Here is a 21,557-nt window from a genome sequence, read left to right as displayed (position 1 = left end):
ACTGTATACAGTAGGGACCTGTCCTCTATAGTACACTAGTCCTGCTCTATACTGTATACAGTAGGGACCTGTCCCTCTATAGTACACTAGTCCTGCTCTATACTGTATACAGTAGGGACCTGTCCCTCTATAGTGCACTAGTCCTGCTCTATACTGTATACAGTAGGGACCTGTCCTCTATAGTACACTAGTCCTGCTCTATACTGTATACAGTAGGGACCTGTCCTCTATAGTACACTAGTCCTGCTCTATACTGTATACAGTAGGGACCTGTCCTCTATAGTACACTAGTCCTGCTCTATACTGTATACAGTAGGGACCTGTCTCCTCTATAGTACACTAGTCCTGCTCTATACTGTATACAGTAGGGACCTGTCCTCTATAGTACACTAGTCCTGCTCTATACTGTATACAGTAGGGACCTGTCCTCTATAGTACACTAGTCCTGCTCTATACTGTATACAGTAGGGACCTGTCCTCTATAGTACACTAGTCCTGCTCTATACTGTATACAGTAGGGACCTGTCCTCTATAGTACACTAGTCCTGCTCTATACTGTATACAGTAGGGACCTGTCTCCTCTATAGTACACTAGTCCTGCTCTATACTGTATACAGTAGGGACCTGTCTCCTCTATAGTACACTAGTCCTGCTCTATACTGTATACAGTAGGGACCTGTCTCCTCTATAGTACACTAGTCCTGCTCTATACTGTATACAGTAGGGACCTGTCCTCTATAGTACACTAGTCCTGCTCTATACTGTATACAGTAGGGACCTGTCCTCTATAGTACACTAGTCCTGCTCTATACTGTATACAGTAGGGACCTGTCCTCTATAGTACACTAGTCCTGCTCTATACTGTATACAGTAGGGACCTGTCCTCTATAGTACACTAGTCCTGCTCTATACTGTATACAGTAGGGACCTGTCCTCTATAGTACACTAGTCCTGCTCTATACTGTATACAGTAGGGACCTGTCCTCTATAGTACACTAGTCCTGCTCTATACTGTATACAGTAGGGACCTGTCCTCTATAGTACACTAGTCCTGCTCTATACTGTATACAGTAGGGACCTGTCCTCTATAGTACACTAGTCCTGCTCTATACTGTATACGGTAGGGACCTGTCCTCTATAGTACACTAGTCCTGCTCTATACTGTATACGGTAGGGACCTGTCCTCTATAGTACACTAGTCCTGCTCTATACTGTATACGGTAGGGACCTGTCCTCTATAGTACACTAGTCCTGCTCTATACTGTATAGGGTAGGGACCTGTCCTCTATAGTACACTAGTCCTGCTCTATACTGTATACAGTAGGGACCTGTCCTCTATAGTACACTAGTCCTGCTCTATACTGTATACAGTAGGGACCTGTCCTCTATAGTACACTAGTCCTGCTCTATACTGTATACAGTAGGGACCTGTCCTCTATAGTACACTAGTCCTGCTCTATACTGTATACAGTAGGGACCTGTCCTCTATAGTACACTAGTCCTGCTCTATACTGTATACAGTAGGGACCTGTCCTCTATAGTACACTAGTCCTGCTCTATACTGTATACAGTAGGGACCTGTCCTCTATAGTACACTAGTCCTGCTCTATACTGTATACAGTAGGGACCTGTCCTCTATAGTACACTAGTCCTGCTCTATACTGTATACAGTAGGGACCTGTCCTCTATAGTACACTAGTCCTGCTCTATACTGTATACAGTAGGGACCTGTCCTCTATAGTACACTAGTCCTGCTCTATACTGTATACAGTAGGGACCTGTCCTCTATAGTACACTAGTCCTGCTCTATACTGTATACAGTAGGGACCTGTCCTCTATAGTACACTAGTCCTGCTCTATACTGTATACAGTAGGGACCTGTCCTCTATAGTACACTAGTCCTGCTCTATACTGTATACAGTAGGGACCTGTCTCCTCTATAGTACACTAGTCCTGCTCTATACTGTATACAGTAGGGACCTGTCTCCTCTATAGTACACTAGTCCTGCTCTATACTGTATACAGTAGGGACCTGTCTCCTCTATAGTACACTAGTCCTGCTCTATACTGTATACAGTAGGGACCTGTCTCCTCTATAGTACACTAGTCCTGCTCTATACTGTATACAGTAGGGACCTGTCTCCTCTATAGTACACTAGTCCTGCTCTATACTGTATACAGTAGGGACCTGTCCTCTATAGTACACTAGTCCTGCTCTATACTGTATACAGTAGGGACCTGTCCTCTATAGTACACTAGTCCTGCTCTATACTGTATACAGTAGGGACCTGTCCTCTATAGTACACTAGTCCTGCTCTATACTGTATACAGTAGGGACCTGTCTCCTCTATAGTACACTAGTCCTGCTCTATACTGTATACAGTAGGGACCTGTCCTCTATAGTACACTAGTCCTGCTCTATACTGTATACAGTAGGGACCTGTCCTCTATAGTACACTAGTCCTGCTCTATACTGTATACAGTAGGGACCTGTCCCCTCTATAGTGCACTAGTCCTGCTCTATACTGTATACAGTAGGGACCTGTCCTCTATAGTACACTAGTCCTGCTCTATACTGTATACAGTAGGGACCTGTCCTCTATAGTACACTAGTCCTGCTCTATACTGTATACAGTAGGGACCTGTCCTCTATAGTACACTAGTCCTGCTCTATACTGTATACAGTAGGGACCTGTCCTCTATAGTACACTAGTCCTGCTCTATACTGTATACAGTAGGGACCTGTCTCCTCTATAGTACACTAGTCCTGCTCTATACTGTATACAGTAGGGACCTGTCCTCTATAGTACACTAGTCCTGCTCTATACTGTATACAGTAGGGACCTGTCCTCTATAGTACACTAGTCCTGCTCTATACTGTATACAGTAGGGACCTGTCCTCTATAGTACACTAGTCCTGCTCTATACTGTATACAGTAGGGACCTGTCCTCTATAGTACACTAGTCCTGCTCTATACTGTATACAGTAGGGACCTGTCTCCTCTATAGTACACTAGTCCTGCTCTATACTGTATACAGTAGGGACCTGTCTCCTCTATAGTACACTAGTCCTGCTCTATACTGTATACAGTAGGGACCTGTCTCCTCTATAGTACACTAGTCCTGCTCTATACTGTATACAGTAGGGACCTGTCCTCTATAGTACACTAGTCCTGCTCTATACTGTATACAGTAGGGACCTGTCCTCTATAGTACACTAGTCCTGCTCTATACTGTATACAGTAGGGACCTGTCCTCTATAGTACACTAGTCCTGCTCTATACTGTATACAGTAGGGACCTGTCCTCTATAGTACACTAGTCCTGCTCTATACTGTATACAGTAGGGACCTGTCCTCTATAGTACACTAGTCCTGCTCTATACTGTATACAGTAGGGACCTGTCCTCTATAGTACACTAGTCCTGCTCTATACTGTATACAGTAGGGACCTGTCCTCTATAGTACACTAGTCCTGCTCTATACTGTATACAGTAGGGACCTGTCCTCTATAGTACACTAGTCCTGCTCTATACTGTATACAGTAGGGACCTGTCCTCTGTAGTACACTAGTCCTGCTCTATACTGTATACAGTAGGGACCTGTCCTCTATAGTACACTAGTCCTGCTCTATACTGTATACACTAGGGACCTGTCTCCTCTATAGTACACTAGTCCTGCTCTATACTGTATACAGTAGGGACCTGTCCTCTATAGTACACTAGTCCTGCTCTATACTGTATACAGTAGGGACCTGTCCTCTATAGTACACTAGTCCTGCTCTATACTGTATACAGTAGGGACCTGTCTCCTCTATAGTACACTAGTCCTGCTCTATACTGTATACAGTAGGGAATAGGCTTCCATTTGGGAGGCACACAGAGATAGGAAACATCCTCATGTCTTCTCATCTATCTAGCTATGTGACATTTATAGTGTTTATAAAATACTATTCCGTCCACTCTCAGGGCAGAGAGAGAGAGAGCGAGAGAGATATGTCCCTTTTGTACTTATTTGCACGTGTGACATTTGAAATTGATTTATTATTTTGGAACTTCTGTGAGTGTAATGTTTACTGTTCATTTTTGCTTATTTCACTTTTGTTTATTATCTACTTCACTTACTTTGGCAATGTAAACATATATGTTTCCCATGCCAATAAAGCTCTTAAATTGAATTGACAGAGAGACAGAGGTAAAGAGAGAGAGAGAGAGAGGGGGGTAGGTAGAGGGACAGAGAAAGAGAGTAGGTAGAGGGACAGAGAAAGAGAGAGCGTGGGCAAGAGACAGCGTCTCACTGTTACTATAAACAGATTCCTTAAAACAACCCAGGAATACTCCTTGAAGAGCTGTCCTTGCAGTTGACCCCTGTTAAAACACTCCATAGTGCCTCCATACCCCAGCAGCAGAAGCTGTGGCAGAGCACGTGGGTCACCTGTCTGAGTGCCCTCTCTGGGGTGCCATCACTGGTCCGGCGGGGGTACTATGGAGGGAGATGGATGGCCTGGTAAATGGACCGGGGCTGTGTAGTGTTTATACCCAGACAGAAACAGATGTGTACCAGACCTGACAACACATAATATTGGTGATTTACGCAAGGGAGAGAGCAGGCCTGTCGGTCTGTCTCTGTTCGTGAAGTGAATGCGTATCCTCCAGGTGCTTGACAGTCTTACCTTACTCACTAACCTACTCCTCCCCAACCCTTCCTCACCCTGCCCATATCCTCCTCACCCCCCTGCATCAGAGCCTCTGAGGTCATATCCTCCTCCATCCTCACCCCCTCCTTCTCCCCCAGCATCAGAGCCTCTCTGAGGTCATATCCTCCTCCATCCTCACCCCCTCCTTCTCCCCCAGCATCAGAGCCTCTCTGAGGTCATATCCTCCTCCATCCTCACCCCCTCCTCCTCCCCCAGCATCAGAGCCTCTCTGAGGTCATATCCTCCTCCATCCTCACCCCCTCCTTCTCCCCCAGCATCAGAGCCTCTCTGAGGTCATATCCTCCTCCATCCTCACCCCCTCCTCCTCCCCCAGCATCAGAGCCTCTCTGAGGTGTTTCAACAGCTACAGTACTGTGACTGTAGAAGTAGGGCTGTCCCCGACAAAAGATATATATATATATTTGTTGACCAAAACTCGTCTGTTCTTTGGACCAATGGATTGGTCAAAATGTTTTTACGTGTATTGTTCCATATATAGACACACCCGATGTATGTGAGCTTGTCTGATGCTTTAAGTTTACGGTTTGATGAAATATGACAAATGCCTCAAGAGGGCGCCAGAGATCTAGATAACCAGAAGGAGAAAACGAAATAACCTGACCCAACTATTCACCTCCTGCTGGCTTTCTCAGATTCTGCCGTTACTCTCCTGAAGTTGCTGTAACAGGCTACACCAGGAACCTCTCTCATGTTGAATGTCAATTTATCTTACCATTTCTACCCATCTACGTGCCAGTTATGGTTTTCTTATGCACATTTCCGTGAAACAGTTTAATTTATAATAATGTCTTCATATCTCAAAATCCTTGTCATGTGGTTAATCAAAATTCTAAATCTAAAAACAATAAAAACCTAAAAAGTAACTTCTATTGCCATCTATGTCAAAATAGTCAACATAAAGCCAACATATTAAAACATTGCAGTCTGCAGCTCGAACATATCCAGAAAGAAAAAAAATGAATATCCTATAAAATCACATTGGCTACACTTGGCCTGTCTGCAACAAACTTGAAACCTTAATAGTTGAATCAACTTGGGTCAGGCCAGAACTTGCAACATTGTATAAAATATTTTGGTCCCTCAGAGTTTCCCCACTAGTGAGCTCGGGACAGACAGACAGACACAGCTGTAGACTATTTGCACCAGGGATAAGAAGCAGTGGTGGACTTGGGCAGGACCTCACCAGAGCTGAGTACTGACACCTCACACGTTCTACTGCTTGAGTTCCTGTTCCTCTTATAGAATATTAGCTCAGAACTATTGTGGAGTTCCTGCACCTAAATATAAACAGTACCGGCACCCAAAATGAGTACTGGAACCTATTTCAGTCCAAGTCCAGCACTGATAAGAAGTAATCAGAGGCCTATTTTATGACATTTCCACTGGATCAGAGCATAACATGTTTCCCTTTCACACTGAGTGGTTATGGAAAGGGAGAGATGGAAAGATTTTTACAATACATTGAGGAACTATCATCATTTTTTATTTTACATTTATTTAACTAGGCAAGTCAGTTAAGAACAAATTCTTATTTACAATGACGGCCTAGGAACAGTGGGTTAACTGCCTGTTCAGGGGCAGAACAGATTTGTACCTAGTCAGCTCAACTTGAACTTGCAACCTTTCGGTTACTAATCCAATGCTCTAACCACTAGGCTACCCTGACACTCCATTCTCAATGGATGATTTGATTACTGTTTGGAGGTGTAGAAAACGTTACTTTGAGAAGCTCCACAGGTCATTAGGGGTGGTGCGTTAAGCCAATCAGAAATACTATCAGATCCCCAAAAGGGGCACATTTATATGCCTACATTTGCGCGCAGGCCAGGTAGCCTATAGGTCTACTTCTATGTGTAAATCAGGCCAGGTAGCCTATAGGTCTACTTCTGTGTGTAAATCAGGCCAGGTAGCCTATAGGCCTACTTCTATGTGTAAATCAGGCCAGGTAGCCTATAGGCCTACTTCTATGTGTAAATCAGGCCAGGTAGCCTATAGGCCTACTTCTGTGTGTAAATCAGGCCAGGTAGCCTATAGGCCTACTTCTGTGTGTAAATCAGGCCAGGTAGCCTACAGGCCTACTTCTGTGTGTAAATCAGGCCAGGTAGCCTACAGGCCTACTTCTGTGTGTAAATCAGGCCAGGTAGCCTATAGGTCTACTTCTGTGTGTAAATCAGGCCAGGTAGCCTATAGGCCTACTTCTGTGTGTAAATCAGGCCAGGTAGCCTATAGGCCTACTTCTGTGTGTAAATCAGGCCAGGTAGCCTATAGGCCTACTTCTGTGTGTAAATCAGGCCAGGTAGCCTATAGGCTACTTCTGTGTGTAAATCAGGCCAGGTAGCCTATAGGACTACTTCTGTGTGTAAATCAGGCCAGGTAGCCTATAGGCTACTTCTGTGTGTAAATCAGGCCAGGTAGCCTATAGGTCTACTTCTGTGTGTAAATCAGGCCAGGTAGCCTATAGGTCTACTTCTGTGTGTAAATCAGGCCAGGTAGCCTATAGGCCTACTTCTATGCGTGTGTGTCCTTACTCAACATTGACAGGAGCGCTCCAAAACAAAAGACAATTAAAAAAAAGTTTTGTACATTTTTTTGTCAAGTATGAAATAGACCAAAAGTTGTTTCTCACAAGCATAGGTTGTGTTCTCTGCAAACAATCTGTCCAATCAGACAATGATAAAACGGTAAAACTGGAATAATAATATTGAATGCATTAACACAAGATTATAAATGATGGAAATGAACGGTAAATATACTACTGGTGATGTAATGGGGGAATTGATATACACTAACAATCAAAACGCAAACAATTCACACAATAAAGTTAAGAAACAATGAATGTGCACAAATTGGCGGTAGAGAGCAGTGCATTCTGGAGAGAGAAGTGTATTGTGCATGTGGGCTGTATGGTCAATCCGACGTCTGCATTGGTGGTACAACATTTACGGTGATAGGGCCTCAGCAGAAGTCAGGGTAGTCATACTGCTGGAGCTTCGCAGAGCAGAGTGAGTGAGTGAGTTTGTGTTGAAAGACATATTTCCCCTCAGATTACACAGACCCACAAAGAATTTGAAAACAAATCCAATTTTGATAGACTCCCAGTGTGATGGCACACTGAAATAACACAGTGTGCCATCACAGCAGCAATATTTGTGACCTGTTGCCACACGAAAGGGGCAAGCAGTGAAGAACAGACACCATTGTAAATACAACCCATATTTAATGTTGTTTCGAACTTTAACTATTTGCACGTCGCTACAACACTGTATAGAGACATAACATGGAACTTGTGAGTGTAATGTTTACTGTTCACTTTTTATTGTTTCTTTCACTTCTGTTTATTCATTTCACTTGCTTTGGCAATGTTAAACAAGTTACCCATGCCAATGAAGCCACATTCATTGAGAAAGAGGCAGAGAGAAAGAGGCAGAGAGAAAGAGGCAGAGAGAAAGAGGCAGAGAGAAAGAGGCAGAGAGAAAGAGGCAGAGAGAAAGAGGCAGAGAGAAAGAGGCAGAGAGAAAGAGGCAGAGAGAAAGAGGCAGAGAGAAAGAGGCAGAGAGAAAGAGGCAGAGAGAAAGAGGCAGAGAGAGAAAGGCAGCGAGAGGGAGGGAGAGAGAGAGAAAGAACCACTATACCACAGACCAGAAGGGATTGTAACCTCCTGTAGCTATACCACAGACCAGAAGGGAGGTAACCTCCTGTAGCTATACCACAGACCAGAAGGGAGGTAACCTCCTGTAGCTATACCACAGACCAGAAGGGAGGTAACCTCCTGTAGCTATACCACAGACCAGAAGGGAGGTAACCTCCTGTAGCTATACCACAGACCAGAAGGGAGGTAACCTCCTGTAGCTATACCACAGACCAGAAGGAGGTAACCTCCTGTAGCTATACCACAGACCAGAAGGGAGATAACCTCCTGTAGCTATACCACAGACCAGAAGGGAGGTAACCTCCTGTAGCTATACCACAGACTAGAAGGGATTGTAACCTCCTGTAGCTATACCACAGACCAGAAGGGAGGTAACCTCCTGTAGCTATACCACAGACCAGAAGGGAGGTAACCTCCTGTAGTTATACCACAGACCAGAAGGGAGGTAACCTCCTGTAGCTATACCACAGACCAGAAGGGAGGTAACCTCCTGTAGCTATACCACAGACCAGAAGGGAGGTAACCTCCTGTAGTTATACCACAGACCAGAAGGGAGGTAACCTCCTGTAGCTATACCACAGACTAGAAGGGATTGTAACCTCCTGTAGCTATACCACAGACCAGAAGGGAGGTAACCTCCTGTAGCTATACCACAGACCAGAAGGGAGGTAACCTCCTGTAGTTATACCACAGACCAGGAGGGCGGTAACCTCCTGTAGTTATACCACAGACCAGGAGGGCGGTAATCTCCTGTAGTTATACCACAGACCAGAAGGGAGGTAACCTCCTGTAGCTATACCACAGACCAGAAGGGAGGTAACCTCCTGTAGCTATACCACAGACCAGAAGGGAGGTAACCTCCTGTAGTTATACCACAGACCAGAAGGGAGGTAACCTCCTGTAGCTATACCACAGACCAGAAGGGAGGTAACCTCCTGTAGCTATACCACAGACCAGAAGGGAGGTAACCTCCTGTAGTTATACCACAGACCAGAAGGGAGGTAACCTCCTGTAGCTATACCACAGACTAGAAGGGATTGTAACCTCCTGTAGCTATACCACAGACTAGAAGGGAGGTAACCTCCTGTAGTTATACCACAGACCAGAAGGGAGGTAACCTCCTGTAGCTATACCACAGACCAGAAGGGAGGTAACCTCCTGTAGCTATACCACAGACCAGAAGGGAGGTAACCTCCTGTAGTTATACCACAGACCAGAAGGGAGGTAACCTCCTGTAGCTATACCACAGACTAGAAGGGATTGTAACCTCCTGTAGCTATACCACAGACCAGAAGGGAGGTAACCTCCTGTAGCTATACCACAGACCAGAAGGGAGGTAACCTCCTGTAGCTATACCACAGACCAGAAGGGAGGTAACCTCCTGTAGCTATACCACAGACCAGAAGGGAGGTAACCTCCTGTAGCTATACCACAGACTAGAAGGGAGGTAACCTCCTGTAGTTATACCACAGACCAGAAGGGAGGTAACCTCCTGTAGTTATACCACAGACCAGAAGGGAGGTAACCTCCTGTAGCTATACCACAGACTAGAAGGGATTGTAACCTCCTGTAGCTATACCACAGACCAGAAGGGGAGGTAACCTCCTGTAGCTATACCACAGACCAGAAGGGAGGTAACCTCCTGTAGCTATACCACAGACCAGAAGGGAGGTAACCTCCTGTAGCTATACCACAGACCAGAAGGGAGGTAACCTCCTGTAGCTATACCACAGACCAGAAGGGAGGTAACCTCCTGTAGTTATACCACAGACCAGAAGGGAGGTAACCTCCTGTAGCTATACCACAGACCAGAAGGGAGGTAACCTCCTGTAGCTATACCACAGACCAGAAGGGAGGTAACCTCCTGTAGTTATACCACAGACCAGAAGGGAGGTAACCTCCTGTAGTTATACCACAGACTAGAAGGGAGGTAACCTCCTGTAGCTATACCACAGACCAGAAGGGAGGTAACCTCCTGTAGTTATACCACAGACCAGAAGGGAGGTAACCTCCTGTAGCTATACCACAGACTAGAAGGGATTGTAACCTCCTGTAGCTATACCACAGACCAGAAGGGAGGTAACCTCCTGTAGCTATACCACAGACCAGAAGGGAGGTAACCTCCTGTAGCTATACCACAGACCAGAAGGGAGGTAACCTCCTGTAGCTATACCACAGACCAGAAGGGAGGTAACCTCCTGTAGCTATACCACAGACCAGGAGGGCGGTAACCTCCTGTAGCTATACCACAGACCAGAAGGGAGGTAACCTCCTGTAGCTATACCACAGACTAGAAGGGAGGTAACCTCCTGTAGTTATACCACAGACCAGAAGGGAGGTAACCTCCTGTAGCTATACCACAGACCAGAAGGGAGGTAACCTCCTGTAGTTATACCACAGACCAGAAGGGAGGTAACCTCCTGTAGCTATACCACAGACCAGAAGGGAGGTAACCTCCTGTAGTTATACCACAGACCAGAAGGGGAGGTAACCTCCTGTAGCTATACCACAGACCAGAAGGGAGGTAACCTCCTGTAGTTATACCACAGACCAGAAGGGAGGTAACCTCCTGTAGCTATACCACAGACCAGAAGGGAGGTAACCTCCTGTAGTTATACCACAGACCAGAAGGGAGGTAACCTCCTGTAGCTATACCACAGACCAGAAGGGAGGTAACCTCCTGTAGCTATACCACAGACCAGAAGGGCGGTAACCTCCTGTAGCTATACCACAGACCAGAAGGGAGGTAACCTCCTGTAGTTATACCACAGACCAGAAGGGAGGTAACCTCCTGTAGCTATACCACAGACCAGAAGGGAGGTAACCTCCTGTAGCTATACCACAGACCAGAAGGGAGGTATTCTCCTGTAGTTATACCACAGACTAGAAGGGAGGTAACCTCCTGTAGCTATACCACAGACCAGAAGGGAGGTAACCTCCTGTAGTTATACCACAGACCAGAAGGGAGGTAACCTCCTGTAGTTATACCACAGACCAGAAGGGAGGTAACCTCCTGTAGTTATACCACAGACCAGAAGGGAGGTAACCTCCTGTAGCTATACCACAGACCAGAAGGGAGGTAACCTCCTGTAGCTATACCACAGACCAGAAGGGAGGTAACCTCCTGTAGTTATACCACAGACCAGAAGGGAGGTAACCTCCTGTAGCTATACCACAGACCAGAAGGGAGGTAACCTCCTGTAGCTATACCACAGACCAGAAGGGAGGTAACCTCCTGTAGTTATACCACAGACTAGAAGGGATTGTAACCTCCTGTAGTTATACCACAGACCAGAAGGGAGGTAACCTCCTGTAGCTATACCACAGACTAGAAGGGATTGTAACCTCCTGTAGTTATACCACAGACCAGAAGGGAGGTATTCTCCTGTAGTTATACCACAGACTAGAAGGGATTGTAACCTCCTGTAGTTATACCACAGACCAGAAGGGAGGTAACCTCCTGTAGCTATACCACAGACCAGAAGGGAGGTAACCTCCTGTAGTTATACCACAGACCAGAAGGGAGGTAACCTCCTGTAGTTATACCACAGACCAGAAGGGAGGTAACCTCCTGTAGCTATACCACAGACCAGAAGGGAGGTAACCTCCTGTAGCTATACCACAGACCAGAAGGGAGGTAACCTCCTGTAGTTATACCACAGACCAGAAGGGATTGTAACCTCCTGTAGTTATACCACAGACCAGAAGGGAGGTAACCTCCTGTAGTTATACCACAGACCAGAAGGGAGGTAACCTCCTGTAGCTATACCACAGACCAGAAGGGAGGTAACCTCCTGTAGCTATACCACAGACCAGAAGGGGAGGTAACCTCCTGTAGTTATACCACAGACCAGAAGGGAGGTAACCTCCTGTAGTTATACCACAGACCAGAAGGGAGGTAACCTCCTGTAGTTATACCACAGACCAGAAGGGAGGTAACCTCCTGTAGCTATACCACAGACCAGAAGGGCGGTAACCTCCTGTAGTTATACCACAGACCAGAAGGGAGGTAACCTCCTGTAGCTATACCACAGACCAGAAGGGAGGTAACCTCCTGTAGCTATACCACAGACCAGAAGGGAGGTAACCTCCTGTAGTTATACCACAGACCAGAAGGGAGGTAACCTCCTGTAGTTATACCACAGACTAGAAGGGAGGTATTCTCCTGTAGTTATACCACAGACTAGAAGGGAGGTAACCTCCTGTAGCTATACCACAGACCAGAAGGGAGGTAACCTCCTGTAGTTATACCACAGACTAGAAGGGCGGTAACCTCCTGTAGTTATACCACAGACCAGAAGGGAGGTAACCTCCTGTAGCTATACCACAGACCAGAAGGGAGGTAACCTCCTGTAGTTATACCACAGACCAGAAGGGAGGTAACCTCCTGTAGTTATACCACAGACCAGAAGGGAGGTAACCTCCTGTAGCTATACCACAGACCAGAAGGGAGGTAACCTCCTGTAGTTATACCACAGACCAGAAGGGAGGTAACCTCCTGTAGTTATACCACAGACCAGAAGGGAGGTAACCTCCTGTAGTTATACCACAGACCAGAAGGGAGGTAACCTCCTGTAGTTATACCACAGACCAGAAGGGATTGTAACCTCCTGTAGCTATACCACAGACTAGAAGGGAGGTAACCTCCTGTAGGTATACCACAGACCAGAAGGGAGGTAACCTCCTGTAGTTATACCACAGACCAGAAGGGAGGTAACCTCCTGTAGTTATACCACAGACCAGAAGGGAGGTAATCTCCTGTAGCTATACCACAGACCAGAAGGGAGGTAACCTCCTGTAGTTATACCACAGACCAGAAGGGAGGTAACCTCCTGTAGTTATACCACAGACCAGAAGGGAGGTAACCTCCTGTAGCTATACCACAGACCAGAAGGGAGGTAACCTCCTGTAGCTATACCACAGACCAGAAGGGAGGTAACCTCCTGTAGTTATACCACAGACCAGAAGGGGAGGTAACCTCCTGTAGTTATACCACAGACCAGAAGGGAGGTAACCTCCTGTAGTTATACCACAGACCAGAAGGGAGGTAACCTCCTGTAGCTATACCACAGACCAGAAGGGAGGTAACCTCCTGTAGTTATACCACAGACCAGAAGGGAGGTAACCTCCTGTAGTTATACCACAGACCAGAAGGGAGGTAACCTCCTGTAGTTATACCACAGACCAGAAGGGAGGTAACCTCCTGTAGTTATACCACAGACCAGAAGGGAGGTAACCTCCTGTAGCTATACCACAGACCAGAAGGGAGGTAACCTCCTGTAGTTATACCACAGACCAGAAGGGAGGTAATCTCCTGTAGTTATACCACAGACTAGAAGGGAGGTAATCTCCTGTAGCTATACCACAGACCAGAAGGGAGGTAACCTCCTGTAGTTATACCACAGACCAGAAGGGAGGTAACCTCCTGTAGTTATACCACAGACCAGAAGGGAGGTAACCTCCTGTAGCTATACCACAGACCAGAAGGGAGGTAACCTCCTGTAGCTATACCACAGACCAGAAGGGAGGTAATCTCCTGTAGCTATACCACAGACCAGAAGGGAGGTAACCTCCTGTAGTTATACCACAGACCAGAAGGGAGGTAACCTCCTGTAGCTATACCACAGACCAGAAGGGAGGTAACCTCCTGTAGCTATACCACAGACCAGAAGGGGAGGTAACCTCCTGTAGCTATGCCACAGACCAGAAGGGAGGTAACCTCCTGTAGTTATACCACAGACCAGAAGGGAGGTAACCTCCTGTAGTTATACCACAGACCAGAAGGGAGGTAATCTCCTGTAGTTATACCACAGACCAGAAGGGAGGTAACCTCCTGTAGCTATACCACAGACTCAGAAGAGAGGTAACCTCCTGTAGCTATACCACAGACCAGAAGGGAGGTAACCTCCTGTAGTTATACCACAGACCAGAAGGGAGGTAACCTCCTGTAGCTATACCACAGACCAGAAGGGAGGTAACCTCCTGTAGCTATACCACAGACCAGAAGGGAGGTAACCTCCTGTAGTTATACCACAGACCAGAAGGGAGGTAACCTCCTGTAGCTATACCACAGACTAGAAGGGAGGTAACCTCCTGTAGCTATACCACAGACCAGAAGGGAGGTAACCTCCTGTAGCTATACCACAGACCAGAAGGGAGGTAACCTCCTGTAGTTATACCACAGACCAGAAGGAGGTAACCTCCTGTAGCTATACCACAGACCAGGAGGGCGGTAACCTCCTGTAGTTATACCACAGACCAGAAGGGAGGTAACCTCCTGTAGTTATACCACAGACCAGAAGGGAGGTAACCTCCTGTAGTTATACCACAGACCAGAAGGGAGGTAACCTCCTGTAGCTATACCACAGACCAGGAGGGCGGTAATCTCCTGTAGTTATACCACAGCAGTTTACGGTGCACCACCGCTCTGTCATTCAGCTACGTCCCAAATGGAACTCCATTTCCTATATGGAGTACTACTTTTGTCCAGAGCCCTATTGGCCTCTTTTTGCTATGTAGTGCACTTCTTTTAACCAGGGCACTCCATTCCCTATATAGTATAACCGTGCCCTGGTCAACAGTAGTGCACTATATAGGGTGCCCTTTGGGTTGCAACTCAGTGTAGAGAAAATAACTCTGTTGATCCACAGACATATTGGATCCAGATTTATTGCATAACAGAACGGTAACTTGTGGATGACTTGGTCTGGTCTGAGGTGTGATGTTTCAACGTCAACCCACTGTGGCCCAGTTGGAGCACGAGATGCGATGGGTCCGAGTTGGGCTGAGGTGTTAATTAGAGACTTCAATAAACTGACAAGGAAAAGCATCTGTTTTAGTAGTAAAAAAAAGACTGCCCTAGTCAGATGTGGCAAAGTTGGACGGCGGTGTTGGAGACTTTGATAACTTTTTCTTCAATGCTAGAAAAGTTTCAGTTGTAAAGAAGCGGAAGGAACACCATAATGAGCAGGCCTGGGCAGCGTCCAGGACACGAGCAGCGTCAGGACACGAGCAGCGTCCAGGACACGAGCAGCGTCCAGGACACGAGCTGCGTCCAGGACACGAGCAGCGTCCCAGGACACGAGCAGCGTCCAGGCCACGAGCAGCGTCCAGGCCACGAGCAGCGTCCAGGACACGAGCAGCGTCCAGGCCACGAGCAGCGTCCAGGCCACGAGCAGCGTCCAGGCCACGAGCAGCGTCCAGGCCACGAGCAGCGTCCAGGCCACGAGCAGCGTCCAGGACACGAGCTGCGTCCAGGACACGAGCTGCGTCCAGGCCACGAGCAGCGTCCAGGACACGAGCTGCGTCCAGGACACGAGCTGCGTCCAGGCCACGAGCAGGCCCGGAGCTGCGTCCAGGCCACGAGCAGGCCCAGAGCTGCGTCCAGGATGTCAGTAAGGAAGAGGGGATGTGATAGTTAAATATACTGGTACCCAGACTAACATTCCACTCCTGTAATTTGCCAAAGACACTGTATCTTTAAATATGAACATTATATCATTAATGAGCTGGGAGGAGATCAAAGGATTTGATCCTGATTCGATAACCCTCATAGCTATCCTCCAATCACAAAGGTGATTGGCATTCTCTCAACCAGCTTCATACCACACCCCCTCGTGCCTTATTGCTTAGATCTATATGCATGCCAGTGTGTGTATGTGTAGAGTCTCTTGAAACAATCTATTCCTAGGGACTTCCTGCCACTTCCAAGAACCACAACCTCATCAAGAGGCCCGTGTTTGTGTGTGTAGGCTAAAGGAGAAGTTCAGAAATGGTCCCATTTCCTCCTATGAGGCTGCACTCCAAAGACTCTCCAGTTGAACAATGCTAATTACAGAGATGGAGTCAAGACCGGATCTACGTCCCAAAACGGAACCCTATTCCCTATGTAGTATACTACTTTTGACCAGGGCCCATAGGGAATAGGGTGCCATTTTGGACCTAAACCAGAACATTCCAGGCCCATCTCTGGCTAATTGGAGACTTCAGGAAGTCTTCCTGTTTCCAGTCAGTCAAATAAAAGACTGAAGGCCAGTATTGTGGTTGTGAGGCTGTGTTACTGCCTCTGTATTTACGGTAAACATGAGTGACAGCAAAGTGCCGGGTACAGGCAGAGTGAAATGTACAAATGGTTCACTTCTATTGGGTCTTCAAAATAACCACCAAACAGGTCAGTGCAGACAGATGTCAGATCTACCACCAAACAGGTCAGTGCAGACAGATGTCAGATCTACCACCAAACAGGTCAGTGCAGACAGATGTCAGATCTACCACCAAACAGGTCAGTGCAGACAGATGTCAGATCTACCACCAAACAGGTCAGTGCAGACAGATGTCAGATCTACCACCAAACAGGTCAGTGCAGACAGATGTCAGATCTACCACCAAACAGGTCAGTGCAGACAGATATTTACCACCCCCAAACAGGTCAGTGCAGACAGATATTTACCACCCCCAAACAGGTCAGTGCAGACAGATATTTACCACCACCAAACAGGTCAGTGCAGACAGATATTTACCACCACCAAACAGGTCAGTGCAGACAGATATTTACCACCACCAAACAGGTCAGTGCAGACAGATATTTACCACCACCAAACAGGTCAGTGCAGACAGATATTTACCACCACCAAACAGGTCAGTGCAGACAGATATTTACCACCACCAAACAGGTCAGTGCAGACAGATATTTACCACCAAACAGGTCCGTGCAGACAGATATTTACCACCAAACAGGTCCGTGCAGACAGATATTTACCACCAAACAGGTCAGTGCAGACAGATATTTACCACCAAACAGGTCAGTGCAGACAGATATTTACCACCAAACAGGTCAGTTCAGACAGATATTTACCACCAAACAGGTCAGTGCAGACAGATATTTACCACCAAACAGGTCAGTGCAGACAGATATTTACCACCAAACAGGTCAGTGCAGACAGATATTTACCACCAAACAGGTCAGTGCAGACAGATATTTACCACCAAACAGGTCAGTGCAGACAGATCTTTACCACCAAACAGGTTGTGTTCAATGCCAGTGGTTTCAGTTAAACTGGTGACCACTGATCTATCATATTACAACAAAAACATGACGAGTCATTTAGTTCCAGGAAGTCGGTGCTGTCGTCTCGTCCAGTCACTAAAACTTTGGAAACCCAACTTGTTGCTTAATAATATTTTGTTCCCCGCCAGGAGACGTCTCTGTTGTTCTAAGAACCATTCCCTGTTTAAAGTTGTTATGGTGAAGAGTAGGGGAGAGTTTTTTTCCACTGTTTGGGGCTGGGATGACTGTGTCAGAGTGTGTGGGTGTCAGTGTCCTGTCCCATCCGGGAGGAATCCACTTCCATGGAATGGGAATAACATCTGTGAGTCGATGTGAGTGTGTCACTGTTTGGGGCTGGGTGTGTGTGTGTCCTGTCCCATCCAGGGGGGAATCCACTGCCAGGGAATGGGATCTGTGTATGTGTGAGTGTGTAAATGCAAGTGTGTGTGAGTGAAAGAGAGTGTGTGTTAGTGCGTGTGTCAGAGAGATGAGAGACGCACAAATAAGTCTGTTTTCAGGCCGTGGCTTCCTGCCACTCGCCCACATCAGAGTGTGTGTGGGGGGGAATGGGATCTGTGTGTGTGTGTGTCCTGTCCTGTCCCATCCGGGGGAATCCACGGTCAGTGAATGGGATCTGTGTATGTGTGATGTGTAAATGCAAGTGTGTGTGTAAATGCAAGTGTGTGTGAGTGAAAGAGAGTGTGTGTTAGTGTGTGTGAGAGACAGCACAAATAAGTCTGTTTTCAGGCCGTGGCTTCCTGCCACTCGCCCACATCAGAGTGTTGTGGGTGAGCGCTGTAGAGGTGTTGTGTCTACAAACATCTCAGATAAAACTCCAGGATCTGTTAATGGGTGTGACTGTCACTGCCTCCCTCCCAAACGGGAACCCTATTCCCTGTGTAGCGGGCCAACGGAACCCCATTCCCTATGTAGCGGGCCAACGGAACCCCATTCCCCTATGTAGCGGGTCAACGGAACCCCATTCCCTATGTAGCGGGTCAACGGAACCCCATTCCCCATGTAGCGGGCCAACGGAACCCCATTCCCTATGTAGCGGCCAACGGAACCCCATTCCCCATGTAGCGGGCCAACGGAACCCCATTCCCCATGTAGCGGCCAACGGAACCCCCATTCCCCATGTAGCGGGCCAACGGAACCCCATTCCCCATGTAGCGGGCCAACGGAACCCCATTCCCCTATGTAGCGGGCCAACGGAACCCCATTCCCTATGTAGCGGGTCAACGGAACCCCCATTCCCTATGTAGCGGGTCAACGGAACCCCATTCCCTATGTAGCGGGTCAACGGAACCCATTCCCTATGTAGCGGGTCAACGGAACCCCATTCCCCATGTAGCGGGTCAACGGAACCCCATTCCCTATGTAGCGGGCCAACGGAACCCCATTCCCTATGTAGCGGGCCAACGGAACCCCATTCCCCATGTAGCGGGCCAACGGAACCCCATTCCCCATGTAGCGGGCCAACGGAACCCCATTCCCCATGTAGCGGGCCAACGGAACCCCATTCCCCATGAAGCGGGCCAACGGAACCCCATTCCCCATGTAGCGGGCCAACGGAACCCCATTCCCCATGTAGCGGGCCAACGGAACCCCCATTCCCCATGTAGCGGGCCAACGGAACCCCATTCCCATGTAGCGGGCCAACGAACCCCATTCCCCATGTAGCGGGCCAATCGGAACCCCATTCCCCATGTAGCGGCCAACGGAACCCCATTCCCCATGTAGCGGGCCAACGGAACCCCATTCCCCATGTAGCGGCCAACGGAACCCCATTCCCCATGTAGCGGGCCAACGGAACCCCATTCCCCATGTAGCGGGCCAACGGAACCCCATTCTCCATGTAGCGGCCAACGGAACCCCATTCCCCATGTAGCAGGGCCAACGGAACCCCATTCCCCATGAGCGGGCCAACGGAACCCCATTCCCCCATGTAGCGGGCCAACGGAACCCCATTCCCCACGTAGCGGGCCAACGGAACCCCATTCCCCACGTAGCGGGCCAACGGAACCCCATTCCCCACGTGGCGGGCCAACGGAACCCCATTCCCCACGTGGCGGGCCAACGGGACCCCATTCCCCACGTGAGCGGTGCCAACGGGACCCCATTCCCCCACGTAGCGGGCCAACGGAACCCCATTCCTACGTAGCGTGCCAACGGGAACCCCATTCCTATGTAGCGGGCCAACGGAACCCCATTCCAGCTGATGACTCACTGGGATCTCAGTAACCATTCTGCTGTTTACACCCTGAACCATCCTACAGCTGTTATGTTCTGGTCTACTGAGCAACACAACAAGCCAGACCTGCATCCATCCACTTATCCATCCATCCAGCCACTCCATCCATCCATCCAGCCAGCCAGCCAGCCAGCGTCTCCATCCAGCCACTCGATCCAGCCACTCGATCCAGCCACTCCATCCATCCAGCCAGCCACTCCATCCATCCAGCCAGCCACTCCATCCAGCCAGCCAGCCACTCCATCCAGCCACTCCATCCAGCCACTCCATCCAGCCAGCCAGACAGCCACTCCATCCATCCATCCAGCCAGCCACTCCATCCAGCCAGCCACTCCATCCAGCCAGCCAGCCACTCCGTCCAGCCACTCCATCCAGCGCCAGCCAGCCACTCCATCCATCCATCCAGCCAGCCACTCCATCCAGCCAGCCACTCCATCCAGCCAGCCAGCCACTCCATCCATCCGCCAGCCGGCCACTCCATCCAGCCAGCCACTCCATCCATCCAGCCAATAATCTTCTTAAGTCTCACTGCCACAACTCTACTCAGACACAGTAGAAGTACATTTAAAGGGGCAATCTGGGATTTGAAATAAACAACAGCTGTGTGATGGGTCCGGAGAAATGTAACCACTGTTAAATCCATGGACAGAGCTATAGATGCTGACTGACCATCTAGGAGATCAACATGATACTCTGAAACAGACACTGAGGCACTTTGTCTGGAAAGGTTAGTGGCATCACATAGTAGGATGGTCAGATCAACTACTCACCACTCACACCAAAACACATTGGAAAGTTCTACAACAACACAAGTCAGACTGGACCAAGGCTGTGAGTTGATTTTGAAGTTACTGTACAGTGTCAGAAGGGAGCAGATTGATGTTCCTCCAGCCACGGTGACTGTAAGACACAACCCATGATGTTCCTCCAGCCACGGTGACTGTAAGACACAACCCATGATGTTCCTCCAGCCACGTGACTGTAAGACACAACCCATGATGTTCCTCCAGCCACGGTGACTGTAAGACACAACCCAGATGTCCCTTACTATCTCACCTCCCCTGGGAGTACATGCAGTCTCTGCTGGAGGACTCGAAGCCGTCTGGGTTCATGGAAACCAGGATGTGGACGCGGGTGCTGTTCAGGAGGCGGGTCACCAGCGGGTCGCTAAGGTAACCACGGGTCAGGTGATCGATCAGCTGGAGCGGGAGAACTCTGCCCACCACCTAAAAAGAGATGCATTGATACAGTTACAACCATAGAGATCCTATTAACTTACTAGAGGGCCATGTCATAAACCCTCAAAGTTCCAGAACGGGAAGAAAATAAAAGGCATGCGATATCGGAAATTCTATAATATTGTCATATAATTATAAATACATATTTTTATAGAGGTTTTATACCAATTGTCTGTATAATTAGTCTATAAAATATATGTAAACAGACCATGAACGTTGACAATCTGACCTTTAATTGTGTCATAAGATTCTAGTATTGTAATTCTTAATTTAATGGTTACAACAGTGTGTTGGATACTGGTATACTTTATGCTGTCTCAGAAAATGTAGTCACCGAACCCTAGACACACACTACCCCCCACACACTACTGGTGAACCCCCAGTACTGTCTGAGAAATGTAGACTCTTGCCGAACCCTTGAGACCCGCCATCCATCCCCTCCCACCATCCGCCCCTCCTCCGTCCCTCCCACCATCCGCCTCCCTCCGTCCCTCGGATTGGATCTTAGCATGACTAATCCTTTTTGACCTTAAGACCAGCACGTATTTCCATTTAGTCTGAGATTTATCAAATCTGCCCTCTCAAAAGATCTGCTACTTACTTTTTTGCAACCAGCTAAACTAACTCCTCTACATGGTTAATGTGGTCCTGCTGT

At 48.1% G+C, this 21,557-nt stretch overlaps 1 protein-coding gene across 1 annotated transcript in view; it reads right to left on the bottom strand.

The window, feature by feature from the left end:
• Positions 1 to 20,890, bottom strand: part of cpm (carboxypeptidase M) — a gene marked incomplete at its 5' end in the record, with an annotated part of 55,593 nt that extends 34,703 nt beyond the window's left edge. Inside the window, 1 exon segment of the mRNA XM_045722390.1 lies at positions 20,721 to 20,890. Coding sequence (XP_045578346.1) covers positions 20,721 to 20,890 — 170 coding nt within the window.
• Positions 20,891 to 21,557: the final 667 nt, after the last annotated feature.

The sequence above is a fragment of the Salmo salar genome, chromosome ssa07 (genome assembly GCF_905237065.1).
Source record: "Salmo salar chromosome ssa07, Ssal_v3.1, whole genome shotgun sequence".
Classification (NCBI taxonomy): Eukaryota; Metazoa; Chordata; class Actinopteri; order Salmoniformes; family Salmonidae; genus Salmo; species Salmo salar.
Note: the sequence above shows the minus strand (reverse complement) of the source record. Positions and strands in the feature narration are given on the sequence as shown.